Here is a 27,718-nt window from a genome sequence, read left to right on the forward strand (position 1 = left end):
TATTTCCTTGCGATGTCCTCCCACCCTCTTTGGAGTTGATCTGCTTTTCGTTTGGCCCTAGATGGTTGGCTGACAAGCACGATCTTTGGCAATCTGCCAACCTTCATCGGTAGAACGTATCCTAGCTATCCCAGTCTTTCACTCATTATAGCCCTAGAAAGCAGAATTGACCAAATTTTTCGTGCAGTTTACTGTTTGAAATGCAGTCATTCAGACGGAAACCCAAAACAATACTTAAACAATTTCTCTGTAAACATCTAATAAGTCCTCCTTCGTCTTTTGGAGCATCCACGCTTCACGAGTATGCTCGATCAGTGTCATCACTGCAGCTTCCGATATTCTAATATTGGCTCATAGACTTATCTTCTTATTCTTCCGAACTTTTTTTCAGCTGTGAAAAAAACATCCCGGGCCTTGGCTATTCTACTTTTATCATCTTCACTACGCCAGTCGCCTTTACTAATAATACTAACTAAGTAAGTGAAGCCCTCCACTTGATCGATTTTCTCGTCACCGAACATTACAGACTATGGGTTGGCACATACAGACTATGGGTTTAGTCCGACACACCCCTCAACTTGCTCTGAGAGTTCCAACTTAATACCCTTAGTCGTTCCTGAGATATTGCAGATTCTTCGTATTGACAACCTGAATGCACGTAGTGTCTTTGGATTTAGTTCCACATCCCCTGAAATTTCCAACTTTATAACCTTAGCTCTTCCTGAGATATTGTAGATACGTCCTTTCGAAAAACTTGACGCATATTGTGTCGTTGATTTATTTCAATATGCCCTGAAAGTTCCCCCTTAATATTGCCTATTGATTTAGTTCAACATTCGCAATAATATGCGCTGAAAGTTTCAACCTAATATTTAGCCGTTAGCGGTTCCTGAGATATGCGCCCTTATGAAAATCTGAATCCACAATAGTCTTTTGATTTAGTTCGACATCCCCATCAATGTGTCCTGAAAGTTTTAACTTAATAGCCTTAGCCGTTCCTGAGCTACTGCAAATATGCACTTTTGACAACCTCGACGCGTACAGTGTCTTTTGATTTAGTTCAAAATTTTCCTCAAAATTCCCTGTAAGCTTAACCTTAATGCCCTTGGCCTTTTCTAACACCCAGGACCAAACATGCCCTCCATTTCCAATAATAAAACCTACTCTTAAAAAGATACTAGAGCTTCTAATTTCCGATCAGAGGAGTCTCCCTCCAAAGTTCTTACGATCACTCCTTCAATACAAAGTGGCCTAATAAAAAAATAAAATAATAATACATTGAGGCCATATCGCCTTTAACTTAGGCAGCACTTTTGCGCAACTTGCGATTTTTGTTCGCTTTATTTAAAATTGTTATTTTCTGCTCGTCTTAGGTTTTAATATGGTTTCTTTTTCCTTAAAAAAAAACTTTTTTTTTCTCAAATGTTCCTTTTTTTATTTTCTAGAGCGAACTATGGCCCATAGTAACAAAAAAGTAAAAAACCCGTTCAAAAATGAAGTCAGATACTAATGAAAAGTACACCATTCGAACTGCGATTGCCGAAAACCTATAATAGAAAGTTACAACCCCCCACCTTAAACAAAAAGGAAAATCACTTTTTGCACGGGTAACACTGATGTGTCCTCATTTTCTTGCTCCTTCTTGTTCTTACAGTACAGGTAGTCATGTTGTACAAAGAAACAATGCATAATAATCATTAAGAAACTACAGTGCATGAACATGCTAGGAGCGACGCGGCTCAATAGCAACCGAAACTCTAAGAAACCGACTCTTAATAATAATAGATACATCAAAAGAATCGAATTTTGATGCTTATTCAAAATATGTTAAATTTCTCAAATTTAATGATACCCATCAAGAGTTACGAATCTGAGAAAATTTGCCCAATTTTTGAAAAGGGAGGGGGGAAACACTCTAAAACATCAAGTGAACTTAATGAAAATCACTCCAGCAGATTCAGCATATCAGAGAACCCTATTGTAGAGGTTTTAAGCTCCTATGTACAAAAATGTGGAATTTTGCATTTTTTGTCAGAAGAAAGAGCACAGATTCGTGTTTATTTGTTTCTTTCCCAGGGGTGGTCACACCGAACCAGTGATCGTAGAAGTTCGGGATAGGGCTCATTTGATCGGAAATCAGAAGTTCTAGTGGCCTTTCTAAGTGACCAAAAATATTGGAGGAGAGCCAGCCCCCCTCCCACGCTCGTTTTTTCCCCGAAGTCACCTGATCAAAATTTTGAGATAACAATTTTATTCAGCATAGTCGAAAAATCTAATAACTATGTTTTTGAGAATGACTTGACCCACCAAAGTCCCCGGGGGAAGGACTGCAAGTTATGAACTTTGTTCATTGTTCACATAATAGTATTCTTTATTGGGAGGTATACATACGTTTTCAGGCGGATTTTTCTGAGGGGGGGGGGGAGGTTACGTGGGAGAATCTTCCCATGGAGGGGGAGCCAGTTTTTGCAGCATTTTTAAAAACAATCAGAAATTATATTAAAAATAAAATTTTTTGAGCTGAAAGTAAGGAGCAACATTAATACTTAAAACGAACAGAAATAATTACGTATACGAGTGGGGTTGCTATTCCTCAGGACCTCGCTCTTTAAGATAAAGCTGTTTAGTACTTAAAAAAAAAACTTCTTATTGTTCTAATTAAACAAACATAGTGTTTCAGGGGTCTTTCTTAAAGAAGTGGGACAGATTTCAAAATTTAGCGTAAAGTGCGAGGTTTTAAGGAGGAGCAACCCCCCTCATATACATAATAAGTTCTGTTCGTTTTAAGTTTTAATATTGATCCTTACTTTCAGTTGGAATAAAACTGTTGTTTTTTTTATTTAATTAGTCAAAAAAACTATTTTTTACAAAATAAGTTTTTCAAAAAAAGTAAAGAACTCCATTAAACCAAAAATAAACGAAAAAAAGAATCAAATAATCTACCAAGCATACAACTACCACAAATAAGTATCAATAAATAAGTTAACCCAAAACAAACAGAAATTAAAATAGGTCAAACTCAAGACGAGCAGAAATTAATATGAACAGGGTTCTAAACCTATGCTTTATACGACCTAGAATAAAATTTGTACTGAAAAAAATACAAAAGAATTTACTGAAAACAAACCGTATTGTCTGTTTAATTTGCATATGTTGATATTCATCTCTTGAAATCTGTTCTAAGTCTTTTTTTCTTAAATTTATAAAAATGTAAACATTTAAAAGAATGTTTTTCAGTAAAGTATAAATTATATTCTTGCTTTTAGAAAACATAGGGTTTAGAACCCTACTCATATTAATTTTTGCTCATTTTGAGTTCGACTTATCTTAATTTCTGTTTGTTTTTGGGTTTAATTTATTTATTGATACTGATTCGTGATAGTTGTATGCTTGGTAGATTATTTGATTCTTTTTTTTGTTTATTTTTGGTTTAATGGAGTTCTTCACTTCTTTTTGAAAAACTTATTTTGTACAAAAAGTTTTTCTTGATTAATTTCTATTCGTTATATATGACATAGTCTTTTTCAGGGAGAAAGACTGACCCTCTTCTGAAGTTAAACAACCATCCCTACCATATAAAACTTGAATATCCCCTGGGCATAACTTACAACCCTTGCCCCTAATCTGTAGGGTTTGTTTCAACCCCAAAAGCCTTATTATATGATATTTAGAATATTTTGAATAGAACGGCTATCTCAAAATTTCTATTAGACGCATTTCGGGACAATACGACGTGTGTGTAGGGAGGGAGTAGCTGACATTTGATCACTTTGACTCTTGAAACAAGCACTAGAGCTTCTGATTACCAATCCATTGAGCTTCCTCCGAAGTTTATATGATTACAATTTCTATAAAAACCCTATGTCCCCAGGGCATAACTTACAACCCTTGGGATTTGTTATCCTCAAAAACATAATTTCCAGACCTTTCTGAAAGGCTGAACAAAATGAATATATCAACATTTTGATTAGAAGTGTTTGGGGAAAGGGTAGGTGTGGGGGAGGTCATTTGCCCTCTGATCCCTTTCGACTAATAAAAAAGGCACTAGTCCTCTCAATTTCCAATCGAATGAGCCCTTTTTGAAGCTTCTACGACAAAACTTTCTATAAAAACCTTATATGCCCCAAGGGCATAACTTATAACCCATGCCCTGCAGGCTCTGAGGGGGTTATCATCCTCAAAGACCTGATTTCCAGAACTTGCAACTACGTTGAACAAAAGTGCAATCTCAAAATTTTGAGTGGATGTGTTTGGATAAATGGTAGGCATGAGAGGGGGGTTAGTTGCTGTCCAATCACTTTCGACTATTAAAAAGGGCACTAGCCATTTCAATTTCCAATCGAATGAGCCCTTTTTGAAGTTTCTACGACAATACTTTCTATACAAACCTTATATTCCCCCAGTGCATAACTTACAACCCTTGCCCTGAGGCCTGTGGGGGGTTGTCATCCTCAAAGACCTAATCTCCAGAACTTTCAACTACGTTGAACAAAATCGCTATCTAATAATTTTTATTGGATGTTTTTGGGGAAAAGGTGGCGCGAGAGAGGGGTTAGTTGCCCTCCAATCACTTTAGACTATTAAAAAGGGCACTAGCCCTTTGAATTTGCAATCGAATGAGCCGTTTTTTGAAGTTTCAATGACAAATATTTCTATAAAAACCTTATATTCCCCCAGGGCATAGCTTACAACCCTTGCCCTGAGGCCTGTGGGGAAAGTGTCCCCCTCAAAAACATAATTTCTCTGGAAATCAACTAAGTTGAACAAAATGGCTATCTCAAAATTTTGAATCGAAGTGTTTTGGGAAATGGTGGGCGTGGAAGGGGTGTTAGCTGCCTTCCAATCACTTTTGACTATTAAAAATGGCACTAGCCATTTCAATTTCTAATCGAATGAGCCCTTTTCGAAGTTTCTACGGCAACTCCTTCGATATGTAGTGCCCTGGTCTAAAAAAAAACAACAATACATTGTGCCAACATCGTTCTTTACTTAGGCAGCGCTACTGCGCTGCCTATGATTTCTGATCGTTTTTTTTATATAATGCCGTAAAATTTCTTCTCCCCACGGGATTATTCTCTATACAATTCAACCCTGGTGAAAATTTACCTCGGGCAATTACCCTTAACACCTCCCCGTATAAAATTGAGTCGACAAAGAGAAAGCAAGACATTAAACGACTTTAGTATAGGAATTCTGGCAAATTCCCTCAGTGTAAAATTCCCCTGAAGAATTCACTTCCTGGAAACTTCCGTCCCCATGGAAAATTATCCCCGTAAAAAATACCACAAGCAGAAAATTCGCTCCCCCCACCCAAAAAATGTATGCATACTAATGGGCAAATTTTTTAACTTAAAGACCTTTCCCCAGGGTTGTGGGGGAAGGGTCATAATATCTCCAAAGAAATAGTTATTCGCCCTTTCAACTATGCTGAACAAAATGGCTATCTCAAAATTTTGGTCAGACGATTTTGAGAAAAAGAGGCGTGGGGGGAGGGCTAGTTGCCCTCCAATTTGTTGGTCACTTAAAAAGAGCACTAAAACTTTTAATTTCCGTTCGAATGATTCCTCTCCCAATATTCTAGGACCACTGGGTCGATACGATCACCCCTGGAAAAAAAAAATAAAAAAAACAAACAGGCATCCGTGATATTTCTTCTGGCAAAAAATACAAAATTTCGCACTTTGCAGATAGGAGCTTGAAACTTCTACGGTAAGGTTCTCTGATACGCTGAATCTGACCGTGTGATTTCCATTGCGATCCTATGAGTTTTAGCGGGTGTTTTCCCTTTTTTTTCGAAAGTAAGGCACATTTTCTCAGGCTCGTAACCTTTAATAGGTAAGACTAAACTTAATGAAGCCTATATATTTGAAATCAGGGTAAAATTCTACTTTAGCTTTCGGTTACTATTGAGCCGGGTCACTCCTTACTTACTTTTTGTTACAACGAACTATTTGATACAGTGTACAGGTAGTTATGTTGCACTAAGAAACAATGCATAATAATTTTCCTAAATACATCGAATTTCCCAAAACGTCCGACTATCCTGGTTTTGTGATACGACCTAGTGCTAATGCATCGTAAATAAATTATTTGTTATTCATTAACTAACTTTAGTCTGTAAGAATTGATTTACTTTCTAGCTCCCCTATGAATTCCATGTAGATCCGTGGTTAGAAAACAACTGAAAATAAACCATTTGTTCGTATACACCAGAAATTTATATCACGAGAAACTTAGTATAGCAGTGTCATGCCTAAAGATAACTGTAAAGAAGTCAACTTTGATATTTTAGCTGCTTCCTTTCCTTCTCATCCGGGTAAAAATCTCTGGGCAGGATGTCCAAGCACCGGATGAAGGGCAGATTTTCCATTCCAATTTGTAAGTGAGATTGACGTTAGCGTTTAAAAAGAACCAAAAAATGAGGCGACTATTTTGACAAATTAATATTTAAAGACATAAAAATATGCTACAGTTAGCAGCGTTAATTCATGAAAATGTAGGAACGGGAGGGCAATATTTATTTCTTAAAATCAAAGGGTGTAGGGAACAAATTTGCCTTTTCTTAATTTTCTCAATGAGAATGCCAAAAAATAGATTTACAATGAGACTAAATAAAAAAAAATTCCAAAATCTAGGGAGACAAATACCCCCCTCCAAATGACACCGCTGGCTAAAATAATATTAGAATTCAACGAAACTTTTACAAAGAGAATATTCTAAAGAAACAGAAGTGATTCGTTAATTTTTGTTAAGTCTAACTGGCTAAAAAGCAGTCGAAAGGCAAGAAGTGTTTGATTCCAAGCATATACCCACAAAGCTCTTTACTGAGGGAGGTCCTATTCTCGCAGAGAAGCCGTTGCTAGAATAAGAAGAACGCAAAGTTGCGTTTTCTGCCATCTCTTGCTATCAAATTATGGCCCGAAGAGGATCAGCATTCCAGAAAATGGAAATTCTACGACACAAAAACGATTTTCTCGGCTCTCTATCTTGACAAACCATAGCGAGGTGGCGTTTCCTGCTACTTTGTGTCATAAATCATTAATTTTGGCCCAGAGGGTCAAAATGCAAGAGAATAAAAATATTAAGATCGAATGTTCACAGTGTAAAACTAAACAGGAAGTTACGATCCCCCCCATCTTGACAAACCCCAGAAAAGTGGCGTTTTCTACCATTTATGCCACAAAACATTAATTTTTTGTTTAATGATGGCCAAAATGCCGGGAATGGAAATTCTAGTAGACCCTATTATTCATGATCTAAAACTCTAAACAGAGGGGCTTTAGTCCCCATCTTTACAAACCACAACCAAGTGGTGTTTTCTCCAAATTTGTGCCACATAGCATCAATTTTTGGCCAATGAGGATCAAAAAGGCGAGGAATACGAATTCCAAGTCGATTTATCCCGGTTTAAATCCTCAAACAGGAGGTTTTGAGGCCGCTGAAAAAATTGATCTAAAGCATTACGTGAATGCTGCTGTGAGTTTTGTCTTTATTATAGTTCATTAAGACATTCAAGATCTTGAATGGGTCATTTAAAAGCTACTATCTCTCTACGTGCCTCTTAAAAGAATCTACTATCTTGAAATGTCATATGGCACCTTCAGTACTGGAAAGGTCGGGGAGCACCTTCAGTACTGGAAAGGTTGAGGAGCACCTTCAGTACTGGAAAGGATGGAGATTATCATGATAATCTCCATAGTCGAAAATACTTGGTCGGAGGTTCACTGCTCCTCTTATATGCTCCCCTCCAATCCCCCTTAGGAAGCGAAAACCGAAAAACCCGCCTAATGAGAAATTTAGTTTTTTTTTACTTCATTAAGAGCAAATTCTCAAAGTTACACGTGATAAAATAATCAGGACTCTTATAGTTTTGTGACAATTTCCCCACATCTCGTAGGAATTTTAAGGAGGGTAGGAAGTAAAATCTTTGTCGTATTTTAACAAAAAATCCTTGTGACATCTTTAGTTTCATCACCTAAAAGATATTTTTGTAAGCTACATTGGGTTTTTAGACATGCTTTTTGCAAGAACATCACAGCGTCGAACACCCACTCTTGCAATTACAGTGAAACACTGAGAGAAGGGAAGGGGGTGCCGGTGATCTATCTGAATGCACAAGTCGTAATTCCCTTTCCTCACAACCCAGCCATACTTCAAAGGATCCAGTCGACACTCAACATTTTTCCACGCTTGTACTTGGAAGTAGGCTCGAAGCGAATGATACTGGCAAACATCGCTTGTATGTGGGAGCGTTTTTGTCCCTACATACTTCCCAGAACTGCCAACTTTTTCGAGGAATTTCCTGTAGCGGACTTATTTCGTATCAAGACTTGTTTCATTTTCAGCAGCCTTAAATGAGACAAGCATGGCCTTCTCTACAGCTTTTCTAATGTCGTCTTCTGTAGAAGCTGAATCTACGAATAGTCCGGCAATATCGTGGAAGTGTGTCTTATCTTTTGCGTGGTTCAAGGGTGTAGAATTTCCTATGCCATAAATTCGCGAAGTCGAATCGCATCCGAGAAAGGCATGGAGGAAAAGAATTTGGTTGCAAATGGTGTTACCAAGTTTCAGTTTAGCTGCCGACATGTTTCATAGACGGCATCCAATTTTCCGTGACTTTGACTCGGAATGGAAAAATATGGGTTTACAGTCTCGCTTCATGTGGTACAATAAAAGGACCAGAAAGTCCGCATCTCCTCCTACTAAGACAGTGGGTCGGCGTTCTGCCGACTCGACCGCAGTCATCACAACCAGCAAGTCAGCATCGGCTAGCGACTGGTATACTTTACATCCCGCATCATTAAGGTAGCCGGACAACATGCTGATGATTGCCTGCTTGTTAAAAAAATTCGCATTATAGTATGAGCCGCGGGCCTTAATGTGACGATACTGGCCTTACCATCGGTCTCGGCAATCACTACTCCAGCACCAAACCTCTCCTAGACGAGCTTCTTCATGTAAAATTGGCTATACACAGGCTCTTCCTAATCACCGAGAAACTCACTCATCATGTTGACCAAATCACGAACTGTTAACTTTTCGTCATTATTCGCTTCCAAGAACCATATCACCTCTTCAAATGCTTGCTTTTGATGTTTATTTTCCTACCTCTCTTTTTTCGAGTCTGTCAGTCGGATTTCCTAGTTTCAAAGGGAGGCTCTTGCCAGATGCAAGGTTGCAGTAACATGTTTTGTGGTATACAACATCTGCTGTATGCAGATCCAAATTTGTTGCTAGAATTCGGCCGTGAACTTTCTCAGGCCAGTGGTCATTTCGCTTTTGACAAAGTCCCACCAGTGTCTCACCAAACTCTGTTGTGTGGACGTGAAACCTGTTTTCCTTCTTGTGAGTCTTCTCAAAAACCACTCTGCTCGAACAAAATAAACAATCGGTTTTGAAATCCCAAGGCTCAAGAAGCTAGTATTTATTCTCCTTCATCTTTATTTCATATGTATTGTTTGATTTAAAGTATTATTTGTGGTTCTTTTAGCGCTTTATTATTGTGTTGTATGGCCCAAAAAAAGCCAAGCGTCTTGGGCCGAATAACTTTTTTACGTTTGTAATAGTGTTTTAGTATTAATAAAATGATTGATTGATTGATTGAAATAGATTTGTTCGATCAGGTGATTTGAACTCCTCCTGTGGGACTCATTTTGCTTGACTAAGAATCGCAAGTCCTAATCAATGGCCCTTGTATTTGTATAAGAACTTCGGCATGACTTGTGAAAACAATCCCCCACACCAGTCGTCACATCAGTTCGTTTTCGCTTTTTACTTGATTCGTTTATGGTTCTCGCTCCTACTTCAGCCACAGCTAATTTCCCGTTCGCTTCAAGTATTTCTTTCTTACAGATTAAACAAATCATCATTCTAGACTAGAATTCCACCCCATAAAGTGACGTAACGAGTCACTTTAAGCGAAAGGAAAACCGAACTAATTTTAAAACTTTTAGGCATTTTTTCCAGTTTGAATTAAAGAATTAAGATTATTACTCAGATACCATTAATTTTTTTGGCAGATTACATAATGACTTTAGCGGTTCTGTAAAAATTTCAAAGAATTATTCTAGTTTCAATTGACAAATCAGATTTTGTTGATTATTGTGCCTCAAATCTACCTCTGTATCTACTGTAAACTTTTACCAGCATCAGCATAAAACCTTTACCAGAAAACTAATTGAAAAATTTTCAGGTATTTTTCTAGTTTGAATTAAAAAATTAAAAATATCACTCAGACACCATAAATAATTTAGCAGTTTACATGATGACTTTAGCGGTTGTGTTAAAAGTTTCAGGAATTACTCCAGTTTCAATGGACCAAATCAGATTTTTCGTTCATCCTTTTACCTCAAATCTACTTCTGTATTTACCGCAAACCTTTACCAGCATTACTTAGAATGTAGAATTTTCAGACAAAAAATCGGAGACGCGAAGATCCTTCGAAACTCATGGACGATGACGATTTTTGAAAAAGTCAGACTTTTATGTGCTCAAACTTGCCTCAGAGACTACCTCACCCTCTCCACCCTCAATCCAAGTTGCTTTAATTTTCTGATGCATTAGGGATGTTAAATCAAACCCCTAAAACACTTCCTAAATTCGGAATTGACTTTTCAGGACGGCATTCTTAACATTAGAAATTTTACCCTCAACCTCAACCTAAAAAAAACTCAAATTTATGAAAGAGCTAGATCGGCAAACTTTTGGGATTTGGAATCAGCACACATTTTTTAGTCGGATAGTGAAAGAATCATTTGTATAGCAATTTGTTTGAGGTTAAACCACATTTTTACTAGACTAATACTGGATACGTAACGAAACAGACTACCAAAAAAGGGTGGCCGGCGTTTATCCCCCGGAAAATATCCCTCCCCCGTGGAAAAGAAGGCTTTCCAAATTTGAGAATTTTATTCGAGTTTATTTTTTTAATTTCCGTAGGGGAAAGGAGTTTTGGTACTTTTGTATTGTGGGCACCTCACTCAAGTTTACGCTGTGTAAAACTTGAGAAAAAACCGGTTTCTTCGTTAGTTTTTTTCAGTTTAGCACGAGACAAGGCAAAGACAAGTGACAGAATGAATATATGGGAAATATATAATTTGGGCTATATATCTGAGGGGAGATAAGAGGGGAGGGGAGTGGTAAAGTATTTGGACAGTTTGAATTCAGAAAACAATTCTTTCTAGTTATGGCCACTAAAACATTACAGAAGAATAGAGAGGTATCTGAAAGTTTTGTTAACTAAAAAAAAATAATAAAAAAAGGTAAATAAACAAAAAAAATCCCAGTATAAAGTAAATGTAATGTTTTATTTAAGTGGTAAGTTTTTTTTTTCAACAGCTGATTTTCCAATCACTCAGGTAATACTAAAAGGCGACTATGGTGTTTCATTTAAGGGTTCTTTGATGATTGCTAGTAAAAATTTATTCTATGTGTGCCTTTAGTGCGTTTGATTTTAAAGCTTTCGTAGCCGCATAGTTTGGCTGTATAATACACGTATCTATATATCTATATAATATGCAGAATAATTGTATCGAACACATTTTGCATGCAGATCCACTATACTTTACCCCCCCCCCCTAATATGCAAATCTATAGCCCAAATTTATTTCTAAAGAAACGAAGAAACTAACGATGGTGTATTCTCGAATTTTACATTGCGTAAACTTGAGTGAGCGGCGCATAATACACAAGTGTCAAAATTCCTTCCCCCTACGGAAAAAAAACTGAAATAAAATTCTCAAATTTGGAAAGCCTATTTTCCACGGGGGGGGGGGGGGTATTTTCCCAGGGGGTGATCGCCGGGGGGCCTAGAACCCCAAAAAATATACCCAATGGTGGAAGAGGCCATTGGATGACATGGTAAGCTCTCAGCCTCTGTCATCCCCCCCCCCCCAAAAAAAAAATTATGGAATAACATTTTGCGTTCTAGCATTATTGGTTTCTTCTCAAAACTCCGGCTAATTTGAGATTGGTATAATGTGCTATTCCAGGATCATCGGAAGCGCAAAACTATTACACAACTTCTTTGTCCATTAAACAACCCTTAGTCTGACTGCAAGAATTCCAATTGCTTAGTAATATCCGGCATAAGAGCCGATCACAGGTTCCAAAGATAGATTTCAAATGTCACATTTATACCTCTAGTAATCCTAGAGGATCACTAGGTCTGCAGAAGGGACACATGCGCCTTTGTGAAGAGACATGACTTTCAAGAACGGCTGGGACTAAAAACCCGTACGTCGAGGTTATTGCAACTCTAAACAATACTTTATAAGCTAAAGCCACAGACGCATCCAGGGGTAGGGGACCTCAAAACCTGGCCTCCTCCCTAAAACATAAATTTTCTTGAATTTATGGGCACTTCTTATTCAAAACATCAAATGAAAGTTGTTTTTTTTGCCATCCTCCCCCTGAAAACATTTCTGATTCTGTGCCGGACTTGAGGGTTGGACAAATTTTAAATTTCAAAATGATGCCAATTCCGTTCTTTGTGTGTGGGGAGGGGGTATTAGACTTACTGACACAATTTATTGTTGATCTTTTAGATGAAATATATTAAGCTCGGAGTGAAGCTAAGGTTCCCTATCGCGCCCCTACTTTTAGCACTTATCACATAGTAGTCAGATAAAGCAATAAATCACCTCCAGCTTGGTTGAATACTATTTTCAACTTCCCAACTTTTCCTAGATCCGTAAACTGAAGCAAACACAATCAGTGGCGGGTCCAGGGGGCGAGGGGACGCCCCCCTAACGTAGTCTAAAGTAGTGTAATTTACTTAATCAACGTAAAATTCTGTTAATTAAACTTGCTCCTAACGCCTTTATCGGATCAACCTATTTTGCCCCCCCCCCTAAAAAAAAATCCTGGATCCACCCCTGAACACAATGAGGAATAGATAATGTTATTACCTTTTTCCGTTTTGCTTCCAGTTCATTTTCACACAGGATCTGTTCATTCCTTGTTTGGCATTTACAACTCCTCTCCTTGCAACAATCAAGCTCGGAATTCATTGGTCACTTAATTAGTATTCAACACTTATATTGAAGATATCCAAACTACAATTATAAAAATCAAAGCGCTAATATAACTTCCTAGTTTATCCGCAAACGTTTGCCAACAATTAGATGAATTAACTCGGCTACTGATAACAGCATAAAAAATTTACTGAACTACTAAATAACAATTTCGTTGGATAGATAACTAATCTACAAGATTTTTTTATACATAATTAAGGTGAATAAGATAAGGTGATAATAGAAACTTTAAATGGAATGGAGTAAAGGAATACATATAACTTAATATATTCGTCTAGCAGGGCATCCAGCTTGGATATTTCTAGTGACTACCTGGCAAATTGATTAACTCGGTAAAACAAAATACGGAGGCAAGGTTAGGAGTGTTTAGTAGGTTTAGTAGTGTCCTAGTATTGGTTACTTAAAAAGGCACTTAAACTATAAATTTTTGTCCAACGAGCCCTCTCCCTATCTTCTAAGACCCTTGGTTTGGTGTGATTGTTTGAACTGGATAAGTGGGAATTTACACAACCATTTACATCTTAAAAATACAAAAAACACTAAAATATACAAGCAAAACGCACCTAAAAGGTGGGAGAAATATCCCAAACACTCGCAAATGCATCTTACATCATTCATCGTTTTGATTCTATCTTATCATTTAATGTGTGTGAACTAAATCATCACTTAACGTGGGGCAAGGAGGAGGGCAGATTTTTACAAAACTGTAATTTTAGTTCTATTTTTTAACTCTTATATGCATTGCTGCAAAGATATTTGCCATAGTGCTACATAATCGTTTTCGTATCTAGCACAACGCAAAGACAAGGCCCAATCAAGCGGGATTTCGCCCAGGCATGGGAACAGGGCAAAACACCAGAAACCAACAGTGTCTCTATTCATAGATTTTATTAAAGCTTTTGATTCTGTTCTAAGGGATGGAATCTGGAAGGCAATGACAGAGGATGGAGCACCAGGCAAGATAGTCAGACTTATCCAAGCATACTACCAGCACACGTGAGCCCAAATTCAGATCGGTGGAGAACTCTTCTTGATGTTCCAAATTGATTTTGTTGTTTTCCAGACGGGATGTATATTGTCTCCCGGCTTATTTAATTTCGTGATCGACTGGATTATGACCAGAGCAATGACGACTTTTTCAGGCGTTGAGTAAGTCCCAATTTTGTGATCACCGATCTGGACTACGCCGACGATAGTTGCTTGTTAGCTGAATCTCGTCCAGAAACCCAATCTATGCTATCTAAGGTAGCTGAAGAATCCTCTCTGGTCGGCCTGAAAATAAGCTCCCTGAAGACAAAAGTCATGGCGTCCGGTATATCATCGCAAGACCCCCCAATTTTACTAAAACAGTCACCCATAGACGAGATAAATGAATTTAAGTACTTAGGCTCTCGGTAGACCCAATAGGAGGATGCACATCATAAATACAGTCAAGAATTGCTTCAGCAACTGGAGTCTTCACCCAGGTAAATCACTCTCTATGGAACCAGAAAAATGTTCGTCTGAAGACAAGAATGAGGATTTGCCAGGCCCTTGTTCGGTCTGTCTTATTATACAGCTACGAGACATAGACTATAAAGGTAACCAAAACTCAAATCCCCAGCATATTTGGCATTTCATGTTTAAGGAAAATAATTGATACCAAGACTTGTGACTTTTCAAGCAACATTAAATTCCACAAAATATGCTATCAATATTATCAGTTGGTCAGTATAATTAAAACAAAAAGACTCCCACGGCTCGGCCATACACTTCGCCGCCCACACCACACCTTTGTCAATAAAGCCCTCAGATGTACACCTCTATCGAGATGGAAAAAGCGACATGGGGGAAAAAATAGAACGTGGCTCGCCTGCATCAAGACTGACCTAGACCCAATCTGTGGCTTCAAGAAGTCTAAACGAAGATGGGAGAAGTCCTAGCTCGATCTGATTAAGCCGCTAACGACAGAGACTCTTGGCTTACTACAATGACGAAGCTACTGGACGCCAGGGAGATCGGAGATGCTTGAGTCCTGCTACAAGTACAAGTAAGCATAAACAAAGCCATCAAAGTACTGCTTCAACTAAAGTACAACCTTCCAAAAGGTTTTCTGCGTGTTGCACACACATCATTCCCGTACATTCCTCTTCGGGTTGTCACACAGCAAATATTTTTCATTTTTCTTTCCCATCTGTGTCTGAAATCGGTTACATTGTGGCTCTTCTTCGTCTGTTAGAAGTTATGGGCTTCCTAGTAACAACTATTCAGCCCTCTTCGTTTTTAGATTTGTTATAATGGAGTTGATTCTATATCTCTAGATGCGCTTTTGGAGCTATTTTTGTTCCAGGTACTTGAAAATGAAAGTGGTAATATCCCAAATGTTTTTGTACGAGTATGATCTACAAGTGCAGTGTATGATCTACAAAAAGGTGACAGCTTAACTGACTTGAGGTATCGCGATGGATACCGGCAAGGGTGGGGCGGGGGAGAGGGAAAGCCCCGGGGAAAAAGGAAAACTGAAAGATGCACAAAAATAGGAGAATGAGAAATGCTCCCATTTAAATCTTTGTAAAAACACAACTTCTGGTAGTAGTTACCCCCCCCCCGCCACCAGGAATTTTCTAGTAGCACTGACGGCTTTAGCACCTTCTTTTTAAGTAACTCCTGCTGTTGAGACAGCATATTACATTCAAACTGGTAGTGACTGGTCAACAGCTTTGATCTTCACCTTACAAAACCTGCAAGATGGGGAGGATGGGAGAAGACCCAAGCAATTGGGGGTTCGGCAGAGAAAAACTCAAAGGTCTAAACCAGGGGCATTTACACAGATTTTGTGATATATTTTAGATTGAATTTTGGAAAAAAGGGGATAAGTTTGGAGAATTTTATGCACAGAAATTTGCGTCTCTAAAGTTAAAAGCTAGATTAGTAAGTGATTACGCCTAACAGTTTGAATAAAATTCGCTTAGAAAAAGCTTCACGGTTAAGTTCTTAGGAGTTTCATCCTGAAAATAGCACAAGACTATACAATCGCCAAACTTAAAGCAAGAAAGAAGTTGAAATTGGTTTTTGAAAGGGACGTAAACAATGGTAGGTTGGATGCTTTCCTGCGAGGTCTAAGGTTGAATATCAAAAATCAGATTTTGCATACGATACGTGTCAAACAGTAAAAGAGGGGAAGGAGATTTCGGCCACGGATTATACGCGAAATTAATCCCTTAGCAATGGGTGACAGAAGTAACAGTGACTCAGATATGAGCCACGTATCAGGCGTGACAGTGATTTCCGAATCTGAGGAAATGAAACTGAAGGGGTCCCCGAAGGCTCACTCTTTCAAGCAGAGCTACTGTAGATGTCAAACATGTCAATCAGTCCAAAAGATACAAGGGGTTGACCTTGAACCGGATTCCGCCGTGGGAACCCCAGTTGTAACCCACGGTGGAGTGGAGGTGACTCAGAGAATAAAGAAAAGTCCATGTACGGTAGCCACAATGTTTCTCACTAAGGGAAGATGGGAGTAAGGAAAAGGATAGAGGGGGTCGTGAGCTGAATATTTATCAAGGCGTGGTTTTTGGAATGTGCAAAGTTATAGTGAAACTAAACAGCAATAAACTTATGAGACCTGGACAGTGGGATATTAAAGGCTTAGCAGAAACTTAAAATGGTTAATATGTTCGTCTAGATTCCTAGAGCTGTTTTCCGCATGTAAAAAAAGCATCTAAAAATGGAAGAGCATAAAGAAAGTGGCTGCGTTAAATAGAGGAAATGATTCCTATTCAGTTGTACGTTCTAAGAGTAAATTGAAAAAAATATGATATGGGCCAATTTTGTGTTAGGGAAGATGACAATATTTTCATGTGTTTTATTATTTGCCTCCAGAGCCTAGCTGCTACGCGAGAGAGGATACATATTTCTTTATTGCAGGTGACTTCAACGAATATGCGGGAGTAGCAGTTGAGTGCTCTATTCGCTCATTAGAAAACTGGAAAAGTCATGAATCTAAGGAATTTCTGACAGCCGATCATTTGTATGAAAATATGGAAATTGGTAAAAAGAAATGCAAGGAAAATGGGATAAAAGACAATAGGGGGTAGTTGCTATTGTTACGATTGTTCGTGGAATGAAATTATGGTGATTGAAAATAGAAGGATAGGGACTATGACTATGGACTATGAAAGGAATTTTAAAATGTTTTCTGAAGTCCCCTAGTGCTACTAACTAACTAACTAACAACTCACCGCAGCACCAAGCCGCCTGAGGCCAGCACAACTAAGCGCGCTCCTCCTCCACCCCAATCTATTCAAAGCCTCCCTTTTTACACCCGCCCAAGAAGTTCCAATTTCCTTTAAATTTTTTTTTATGACGTCCTCCCACCCCAGACGGGGACGACCTGCTTTCCGTTTAGCCTTTGACGGTTGGCTGAAAAGAACAATCTTCGGCAATCTGTCATCCTTCATCCGCACAGTGTGCCCTAGCCACCTCAACATTTCTTTCATTATAGCCCTAGAGAGAGGTATTGAACCACATTTTTCGTATAGCCTATTGTTTGAAATACGGTCAGTCAGCCGGGTACCTGGAACAATCCTTAAGCAATTTCTCTGGAAAACGTCTAGCAAATCTTCATCCGCTTTTCGGAGCATCCATGCTTCAGAGCCATATTTGACCACTGTCATCACTGTAGCTTCTAATATTCTAATCTTGGTTTGAAAACTTATCTTCGAATTCTTCCAAACTTTTTTTAACTGTGAAAAAACACCCTGAGCCTTGGCTATTCTACTTTTAACATCTACACTGCTCCCACCATCTTTACTAATAATACTACGAAGCTAAGTGAAGCTGCCCACCTGATCAATCTTTTCATTACCCAACGTCATCTTTTCATCTTCACTTATTTCTAGTCTAACTGACTTAGTCTTCTTAACATTAATTTTCAAACCTATTCTAGCACCCTGAACTCGCAAAACCTCTAAAACATCATTCATTTCTCTCACACTTTCATCTAGGATGCTTAAATCATCAGCATAAACAAAGTCCATGGGACTTTTTTCTCCCCATTTGATTCCGTGGTATCCCATTGCCTTTCCTGTGCTCCTTAAAACAAAGTCCATCAAAATAATCCATATAAAGGGGGATAGAATACAACCCTGCTTAACTCCAGATTTAATACGAGACCAGCTACTAACCTCATTTCCTACCTTAACCAAAGGCAATGTTATTCTTGTACATAGCATTAATCACTTTAATGTATTTGTCTGGTATATTATGCAGGGATAAGACCTTCACTAAAGCTCTTCTATCAGCTGAATCAAATGCTTGCTCATAATCTATAAAACTGAGGACCAAAGGTGTTTGAAAACTCAGGCGTTTCTCAATTATTAGCCTAAGAGTGAAAATTTTGTCAACACATCCTCTACCTTTACTAAAACCCGACTCTTCGTCTCTTAAAATTTTTTCTACGACATCTCTTAGTCTAAAAAATATCATATTGCTAAGTAATATACTACTTCCAGAGACCAGACTAATGCCTTGATAATTACCACACTCCCTTTTATCCCCTTTCTTATAAAATGGCTTAATTAAGGTTTTCCTAAAATCGTTAGGTACTTCCTCTTTTTCAAAGATCATATTCATAATCTTCAGAAACTTATTTCTAACCTCCGAGCCACCATATTTAAGAAACTCATTTACCACCCTATCACCACCTGGAGCCTTATTATTTTTTTATCCTTTTAGTACTGTTGCTAATTCCTTCTCACAAAACAAATCTCCCTTCACATCCAAGGTATCACAAACTTTTTCGTTTTCCTCTATATCTTTTCCTGGAACTCTATCTTGGTTAAGCAAATTCTCAAAAAGTTTGGCCCATCTCTCTTTAGTTTTCTCCTTATCTCTAATTGCGGCCCCATTTCTATCTTTAACTGGGCCAATTTCGGATTGACTACTCCCTCTCAATGTGTTAACATGCCAGTAAATATTTTACTATTATGCCGTCTAGCTGCATCTTCCAGATACTCGGCAATTTTATCCATGGCATCCACTTCACACCTCCTTAGTTCATATTTTAATGATTTCTCCACTTTCTTTACATTCCTTTTGTTTTCATATGATCTATCACTCAGATAATTCTTGTACAAGTCCTTTCTCCTTTCTATTAAACATAAAGCTTTTTCACTAATATTCTTAGCTGCAGTTCTAGCCTTCTTCCCTAATACACCTTCAGCAACTTCACAAATTGTTTTTCTAAAATTATTCCAACCATCTTCCACATTATCAAATTTTAAACTCTGAAGTTTAGTATTCAACTGTTCCTGGAAAGTTTCTCTCAAATTCTCATCCTGGAGTCTACCAACATCATAACTTCCCAGGAGGTAGTTACCCTTCCAAAATTTCACGTTTAAATTAACCCTTGACACTACTACATGGTTATCTTTACTTTTAACATCAATAACAGCACTCCTATATATACTCTAGTATCTTGTATTGATCCTGCCAGTCTTTGGTTTACTATAACATAATCAATAAGGTTTGCTGTCTTACCATCAAGTGAACACCATGTTAACTTAAGAGCTATTTTATCATCAAACACCGTATTGGTTATAACTAGATTGTTATACCTACAAAATTGCAAAAGTCTGTATCCATTACTGTTTTCTTGTCTTACACCAAATTTACCTAGGCTAGGATACCATCTATCTCTATTTCTACTGACCTGGGCGTTAAAATCTCCTAGTAAAAACATCATATTTCTACCTGGGTTCCTATTTGCTCCTGTAACTGTAAGTAAAATTCATCTGAGTCACTAGTATCTTTGTCAGTCGGTTCTACAGGGGCATATAATACTATAACTGATACCCTGAACTTTTTAGTCATAAAATGAGCAAGTAGTATTCTATTATTAACACTTTCCCAGCCTAAACAAGACTTAGCAGCTTCCTTATTCAACATGAGCCCTACTCCCTGTCTAAGTACCCCATCCTTCCTGCCTGAGTAAACAAATTCTACATCCCCTAATTTCACGCTTCCTACCCCTGGGATATGAGTTTCTGAAACTCCTAATAAATCCAATTCGAATTGTCTGAATTCGTCAGTCAAAATGTCAATACAATAGTCTTTTTTTAACGTCGTAACATTTCAAGTTCCAATTTTTATGCTCTTTAAATCATTGAAATTATTTTCGCCTCAGGAAAAGCAATGATCCTGGATACCAGTGCAGGATGGGGATCACATATCTTCTCAAGTGCTACCGATTATATTATTGTTTGATTAGTATACCTTTTTGGCCAAACTGTAGTGATTATGAAGTGTTGAGTTGTGTGGGGTCAAACCACCTCCCAGTTATCCTTAGTATAGCCATCCAGATGTCACAGAAGAAACAAATTAAAAAAGCTGAAGAAAAAAAATGTAGCAAAAATAAGCAAGACTCTGAAGAGTGAGAAAATAAAGAGGCCAATAAAGGTATAGTTGATTCGGCAATTTTGACAGAAAGTATACACAAGGAAATAGAGCAGTATTTGGAACTATGCAAGTGGGCTATCGTTAAGATGTAGTAACCAGAGTGTGTGATGCAATATATGGTGTGTGTTTGTGGGTGTGGTTGATGTTGACAATAAAGGGAAAATAGCAACGAAAAAGAAAAGTTTTAAGATAAAAAGTGCCTGTTAGATTGTAAGAGGGCTGTGATTGAAGAATGTCATAGTGTGAATCTGTCACACTATGCAGTAGGAGGGGAATAACGAAACCTAGGCCGAAATGAAAGAAAAGACAGCACAACCTTTTGTTTTTAAAAGTGAACGTTTGCTGGAAGGGAAAAGTAAGCCAGCACCAGTGGGAACTGAGCCAGAGACACCAGGAAATAAAGAAAGGCATTGTTTACAGATACATAAGAGTATCAAGTCAGTCGCCAAAATGACTTCTCGTTAAAGCAAGGTCATTATAAGATGATAGAGCCCCAGGCTGGCAAAGAAGTGTGGAGTAACCAGACAGTTTTCTTGAGACTTAGATGGCATACTGACGGCTGTCTGGAAATGGAGCAGCACCATGGCACTGCATCTCTTATGAGCTATTTTCTTGTTGGTTTTAAGTAAAATGATCAACTGGATTGAGTAAAAAAGAGTAGAAAAATATAACAAAGGGGGCCATAATAAAGATGAAAATTACAATTGCATTCACCAAACAAATGTGATAGGCAAGCTGTTTACTAAGGCAATGGATAATCGACTAGAAACAGGGTTGAATAATAATAAAAGTAACAAAGAGCAAGCTGGTTTTCAGAAAGGATATCAACCATATCCTTTCTGAAAACCAGCCTGCTCTTTGTTACTTGCATCAATTGTACCATATTATATGGTACAACTGATCAGCCATCTCCATTAGATTGTTAAGTTAAGAAGCAAGTACGTTATTGTCCTGCTTTCCTAAGGTTTTAAGAAACCACCAAAAGAGGAAATTTTTACTATTTCTCCATACCTGAGATTCAGTTCTATTGATCTACCAAATCATTATTTTTAATTTGGTTTGCAGGATCTTTTGATTAAAAATATGTAGCAAATTAGTTGAAATTTGCTGAAAAAAGGACAATTTTCCAATTTTTTAAGCAAGTTCAAATCCTTCTTTAAGAAAAAGTCGAAATAATACAATACTTTTAGCTTGGTGAACAGACAGATCTAAAACTAGTGAATGCAATGATATAAGTATCTTGTCCTTTTGGTGCAGATTATAGCTGCGGGCGTGTCGCAAAACTGCTTGTTTCAGAGGGAACATATACCTTAAGAAAGAATAATTTGAGTCGAAACATGAAGAAATCAGTGTTAGTACTGTTTGGTCAAGAAGGAAGGATGACGGAAAGAGAAATAGTTCGGTGTGAGAGCATATTTCTGGAAGTGAAAGGAAAATTCATTGATTTTGATTGTAAATAAAACATAGAAAGATAAATTAAAAAAAACACAGATAGAGATATACTCAACGAAAGGAGATGGAGGCCTGTACGCCATGACTAAAAGCCACTTAGCCAAGACTAAAGGTCTTCAGATGCTTAAGCAAACAATTCTTACTAAAATAGCTTAGGCTATGCTTGATGCGTGTGAAATTTGGGAATACGAAAATACTCTTAAGCCAGAAAGTTTTCAGGTAAATTGTTTCAAAAGGGTTCTTTGGGTAAGTAGATTCGTCATTAATGCGGTAGGACTGAGGTCTGATGTCAGGAAGAAGTAGAAGACTGGTAACTAAAATTCGATTTTGGGAATAGTTCCTGAAGGTATCAAAGGTTCTGTCTTGCAAAAGCAGTAGATTTAGATGCCTTGGGTGAGAACGCCAGACTCTGTTTGCTGACTGGTCAGCTGCAGCTTTATCATCAACTGGCTTTTCCAACCCTTCAGTGGTTAGATCATGTGGCTCAAAACGTTGGTAGACACTCTTGCAAAAACTCCAGCACAAGCAAAAACTCATATTAGGTCTTCTAGCCCACAGATGGAAGCAAGTGCAAGAAACACCTTGGACTGAATGGGGGGACAGTCTTGACCATTTTTTAACCCTGGCGAAAGTCCTTCCAGAAGACACCCCACACTGGCTCAAGATGGTCAATTGTGGAAGGAGGGAGTATTGTTCCTTACCCTGGTCAGCCAGTATGAGACTTAAGTGATCCTTAAACAAGGTGGTGGCAAAGACCCAGTCACTAGAGCTGTGCGCAAAGGTTAAAGAGTTGTAGGGGGAACAGGTTTATTTTAGAATAGAAGGGATGAGGGGGAGTTGTGGCATTTGGTAATTATAAAAAAGGATTGTTCAGAACATGGGAAAAGAAGGAAGTGTATTGATCAGGCTAGGAAGCAACAAGGTCCTAACTTTCAACTGCAACTTGGACTGAACCCTAAGGCTCTTTTTCTGGGTTGACAATGAATTGTATTTACTTGTTGGTTGTTGTGGTTTTTTTATTTGTTTTTTTTTTTTTTTTTTGTTATGTCACAGCCTTTGTTTGCTTTGCGCAAACAAACCATAATCACTATTATTATTAATGTACCTCAACAGGTAATATCTTTCTGGGCCCACCAGTCATATGGTCAATTTCTAGGGACTTCCATATGCCCAATGCTTGTCCATTATGCCTTTATGACTTAAGATGTGCTAGAAATATGTTAGGATGTTGTGGGACCAAGCTTATTTATCTATTTGAAACCATAATAGATGTCTATGTCAGGATCAGTTAAAACAGCTGAAGCTACAAGTTTAAGCCTAGCCTTCAAGTCAGAATAGACTAAGAAATGTAAACATAGCTTTACTCTCCCATTCTATGTTGTTGAAAAACGTCTAAAAATGAACAGCAAACAAATGTACTTTTAATAGTAATAGTAATTTATTAACACACACAAGGACAATACATTTTACTCACTACCGACCCAAGAACCTGGGGTCAGGTTGTCCTAAGTTTCATTTATCTTATATTCAGGTAATGTAAGCTTAATTCCCTCAAACACATTCATTTTGAGTATTATAATACTTATAATAATCTAATTTTTCAAAATAATATTAGCCTTTTTTAAGTGTTTTGTATATCTATAAAACTGTACATGTCACTGTGATTTACTTTAGTTCAGAGGGTTGGGACAATTGTGGGGCTGACAGAACCTGTAAATAATCATCACTTCAGTTGGCAGTAGATGGAGATCTTTGAATTATGGTAATAAGTGTAAATATGATCAAGCAAAACTAGGACAACAAAAAAGGACAGCCAACTCAAATTGTTTTGATTTCAATCTCTTTGCAGTCCTTATCAGACACAGAGAAACTTTCCAGGTTTTTGGATTTGTGACTTTGTTGTGATATGGATAATGTTTCTGGCAGCAATTGATTCCAGAGTAGTCTTAACTATCTTCAATACAGAAGACAAACGTTCAGCTGAAATGCTGAGGTAAACACATAATAATCTTCATGATTAGAGATGAAGCAGTAAAATCAGGATCCTCAACACCATCCTTGAAAGTGGATACCAAGTTCCAGCAGTGTAAAGCTGGCATTTTCCCTCAATGTAGTTCTTTCTTAGATAATGGCATTTGCCTCCACTCTAGGTTTAGGACTTCAACATTCATTGAGCCACTGAAGCAGCCCCTCAATATGCAGAAAAGAGGGACCATAGAAGGGACTTGACAAAGCAGTTCTTACTCAATCAGTCAAGCGTACTAAGCAATGGACCTTCACAGTTCCCAGGTCACTTTATTTCAAAATTTAACACAATATTACATGCAAGCAAATTCTACTCTTTTTTGAGAGTTGTCTGCTTGTCTTGATGATTAAAGCTCTTAATTCAGTCAATTGGAAAAAGCTCTAACATGGCTCCAAAATACATTCCCATTTCCAGGGTTTTTTAACCCCCATAGTTAGGGACCTCCATTTCAATGACTAAACAAATGCTTGGATCTCTGATATAATTCCTTACCATGTGATTGGCATGTCTGGTGATGAGTAATGTCAACATACTTCACTCTCCAACTAATCCCAAGGAGACAGTATGCTCAATTACTTCATGAAGCTTCTGAAACTCTGTCATTTTGCATCATTAGAAACGTATGTGTATACATCATTACTTTAATCTTATGTTTATATAGAAAAGGCTGAACTAGAAGGAAACTTACTTGTCATGTAAAATTAAAATTAGATAGCAATAATGCAAAGTGATTTACAAATAACTTAAAACACATCTTTCAAGGACATAAAAGGTGTCATTTTCATCAGGTACTAATAAAGTATTGTGTAACAGATAGCATTCATAAAGTTCCACTTTAAATGAAAGTACTAAAAGTAGTGGCAACCCTAATGCCATACAACTACTACTAACAACTTACTGCAGCACCAATCTGCCTGAGGCCAACACAGCTACGCTCCTCCTCTATCCCAATCTATTCAAAACCTCCCTCTTTACACCCTCCCAGGAAGTTCCTGTTTCCATTAAATCTTTCTTTATGACATCCTCCGACCCTAGACAAGGGCAACCTACTTTTTGTTTAGCTCTAGACAGTTGGCCAAAAAGGACAATCTGTCATTCTTCATCTGCAGAAAGTGCCCTAGCCATCTCAACCTTTCTCTTGTTATAGCCCTAGAAAGCGGGATTGAACCACATTTTTTGTACAGCCTACAGTTTGAAATATGGTTCGTCAGACGGGTACCTAAAACAATCCATAGGCAATTTCTCTCGAAAACATCTAGGATATCTTCATCTGCTTTTTGGAGTGTCCATGCTTCAGAGCCATATTTGACCACTGTCATCATTGTACCTTCCAATATTCTAATCTTGGTTTGCATACTTAGCTTTGTAATCTTCCAAACTTTTTTAACTGTGAAAAAACACCCTGAGCCTTGGCTATTCTACTTTTAACATCTTCACTGCTCCCATTGTCTTTACTAATAATACTACCAAGGTAAGTGAAGCTACCCACCTGATCAATCTTTTCATTACCCAATGTTACCTTTTCATCTTTATTCTTAGCCTTAGTGACTTAGACTTCCTAACATTAATTTTATAGCACCTAAAACCTCTTCTAGCACCCTGAACTTGCAAAACCTCTAAAAGTTTCCTGTGCTCCTTAAGAAAAAGTTCATCAAAATGATCCATATAAAGGGGGATAGAGCATAACACTGCTTAACTCCTGATTTAATACAAAACCAGCTGCTAACCTCATTTCCTACTTTAACTGCAGCAGTGTTATTCTTGTATATAGCACTAATCACTTTAATGTATTTGTCTGGTATACCATACAAGGATAAGACCTTTTGCTAAAGCTCTTCTATGAACAGGATCAAACACTTGCTCAATGCCAATAAAGCAAAGTCAATTTTTTAAGTTTTCATTCCCAATTTCAGTGCTGGATGTATTTATTTTTGTATAAGGCCACTTCAAAAAATAAAATCATTTTCTAGTTCTGATCTAAAATATTTGCATAAAATTGTAAAGTTATATAGATCTGGCCTTCTTCCTTGCAAAAAAATATACTATCATTGTTTTGCATAATATACTTTAGGTGGACAAGACAATTTTTGAAGGAAGCACTACAATAACATTAGCATTATATTCCCTAATTGATACTCCTATCTGAATTTACTATTTACTTTTCTGACAATACCCTCCCCTGTTAATGGTCCCAGATATTGACCTAGGGTAAATACGCAACCAAAGAAAGTGCTAGTGAAATTCTTACTTTATAGTTTTTATTGAAGTTGTATTGTTATGGTGTTTATCAGTAAATGATTGCAGCTTCTTTGAATGTCCTCTGTGTCAGGGGCCTTGAGAATTATAATTCCACTGAAGAGAAAAGGGCATTTCTTGCATCTGTATCCAAAGGTTCCTTCTTCATTATTATGTCTCTGTGCTTTCTCCTCATGGGTGCCCATTTGGGGGGGCAGGGGGGGCCCCCCCCTGGCTGAATGCTGCTGGCTTATTTTTATATTTTTGTTCTGTGATTTCTATGATTTAGCATTAAAAGGGCCAATTAGACAAGGTTTGCCCCCCCCCCTGGAATTCAGCTTATGGGTGCCAGTGTTTCTCCTGTAGGTTAAAGTGGGAAATTCAGATTTTTCAGGCATTCCTTGTGCTGTAGGTGATGAAATTTCAAGTAATATATATATATTGAATAGGCATATATTTAATCTAGCCTATTACTCACACAACAGTGAGTTTTATACCCAGGAGAAGAATGCAAGAGAATATCAGCTAACATTTAACAAAGAATATATGATGTAGCCTCTCATAAATTGCAAAACAATAGAGAGACATATTATTTGGATTAGGCCTAGGCTATATCTGGGACCATAAGGAGAGGGTGGGCATTATGCCCTAGGCCTATCAGAAAAACAACTAGGGTATGATATTTAAAAACAACACAAAAAGGAATTTAATGGCATGATTCTGTTTCCTTATGATGTTTCATACAGAAGACTGACAAGGCTAAACTGCCATTTCTCCACTAGGCTATTGCATGAATAACCTTAGCCCAGGCATTAAAGAGCTGGGATGCACTTATGATGATAGCAACTATTATCTCTGACAGAGCATTATAAAGACAGTTTGAATGGTAGGCCTATGCTGATTTTTCAACTAGGAAATTCATATGAACCTCAACAATTTTGGAACCTTAAACCTAGCCTAGATTTTATAGCCTACCTAGGCTATCTTCATTTATATGGTAAAAGAGTAGCTGCTAGCAATTAAAGATTATAAATATGCTAATATTGACAAATTAGAAGGTCTCACATGCTCTAACCAAAAGTAAAACAAAATTTTACCATGTCTGAGAATTTTGAAATCAGATTGAAAAGACAAGATCCAGTGTGATACTAATGATTTAAAAACAGCGGGGCAGCTGTCAAATAATTCCATAGGCAAAGTCCACATTAAAGGGCTAGGCACACGTAGCTGATTTCGGGAACCGATTTCAGAATCAGTGGACGAACGATTGCGGTAAAGCCGCGTGTACATTCGGCATTTTCTGGAAAACTGGGCCGGAAAACTGGGAGGCTGGGAGGACAAACTGCACTTTTCCGGTCCAGTTTTCCAGAAAATGCCGAATGTAGACGCGGCCATATGAGTTTGAACTTTAGGTCCTATTTTCTGTAGGTCATCAAATTTGTCCTTCCAAATATCAATTACTGAGAAAGTCTCTTCATTTGACCACTTGGGAGTTTTGAGAAGCCTCTTTGTCTTTTTTGGTAAATCGCATGGC

The 27,718-nt window shown here is 37.8% G+C and overlaps 1 protein-coding gene across 1 annotated transcript in view; it reads right to left on the reverse strand.

The window, feature by feature from the left end:
* The window catches only part of LOC148949523 (uncharacterized), a 153,676-nt gene extending 126,312 nt beyond the window's left edge, over positions 1 to 27,364 (reverse strand). The window contains exons 1-2 of the mRNA XM_089093536.1: positions 27,282 to 27,364; positions 12,909 to 13,055 (exon numbers count right to left, since the gene is read on the reverse strand). Of these exons, the coding sequence (XP_088949662.1) occupies positions 12,909 to 13,010 (102 nt within the window). The 5' untranslated portion in view covers positions 13,011 to 13,055; positions 27,282 to 27,364. The remainder of the gene's footprint in view (positions 1 to 12,908; positions 13,056 to 27,281) is intronic.
* Positions 27,365 to 27,718: the final 354 nt, after the last annotated feature.

The sequence above is a fragment of the Artemia sp. Qi Xiang Cuo genome, chromosome 8 (genome assembly GCF_049724085.1).
Source record: "Artemia sp. Qi Xiang Cuo chromosome 8, ASM4972408v1, whole genome shotgun sequence".
Classification (NCBI taxonomy): domain Eukaryota; kingdom Metazoa; phylum Arthropoda; class Branchiopoda; order Anostraca; family Artemiidae; genus Artemia; species Artemia sp. Qi Xiang Cuo.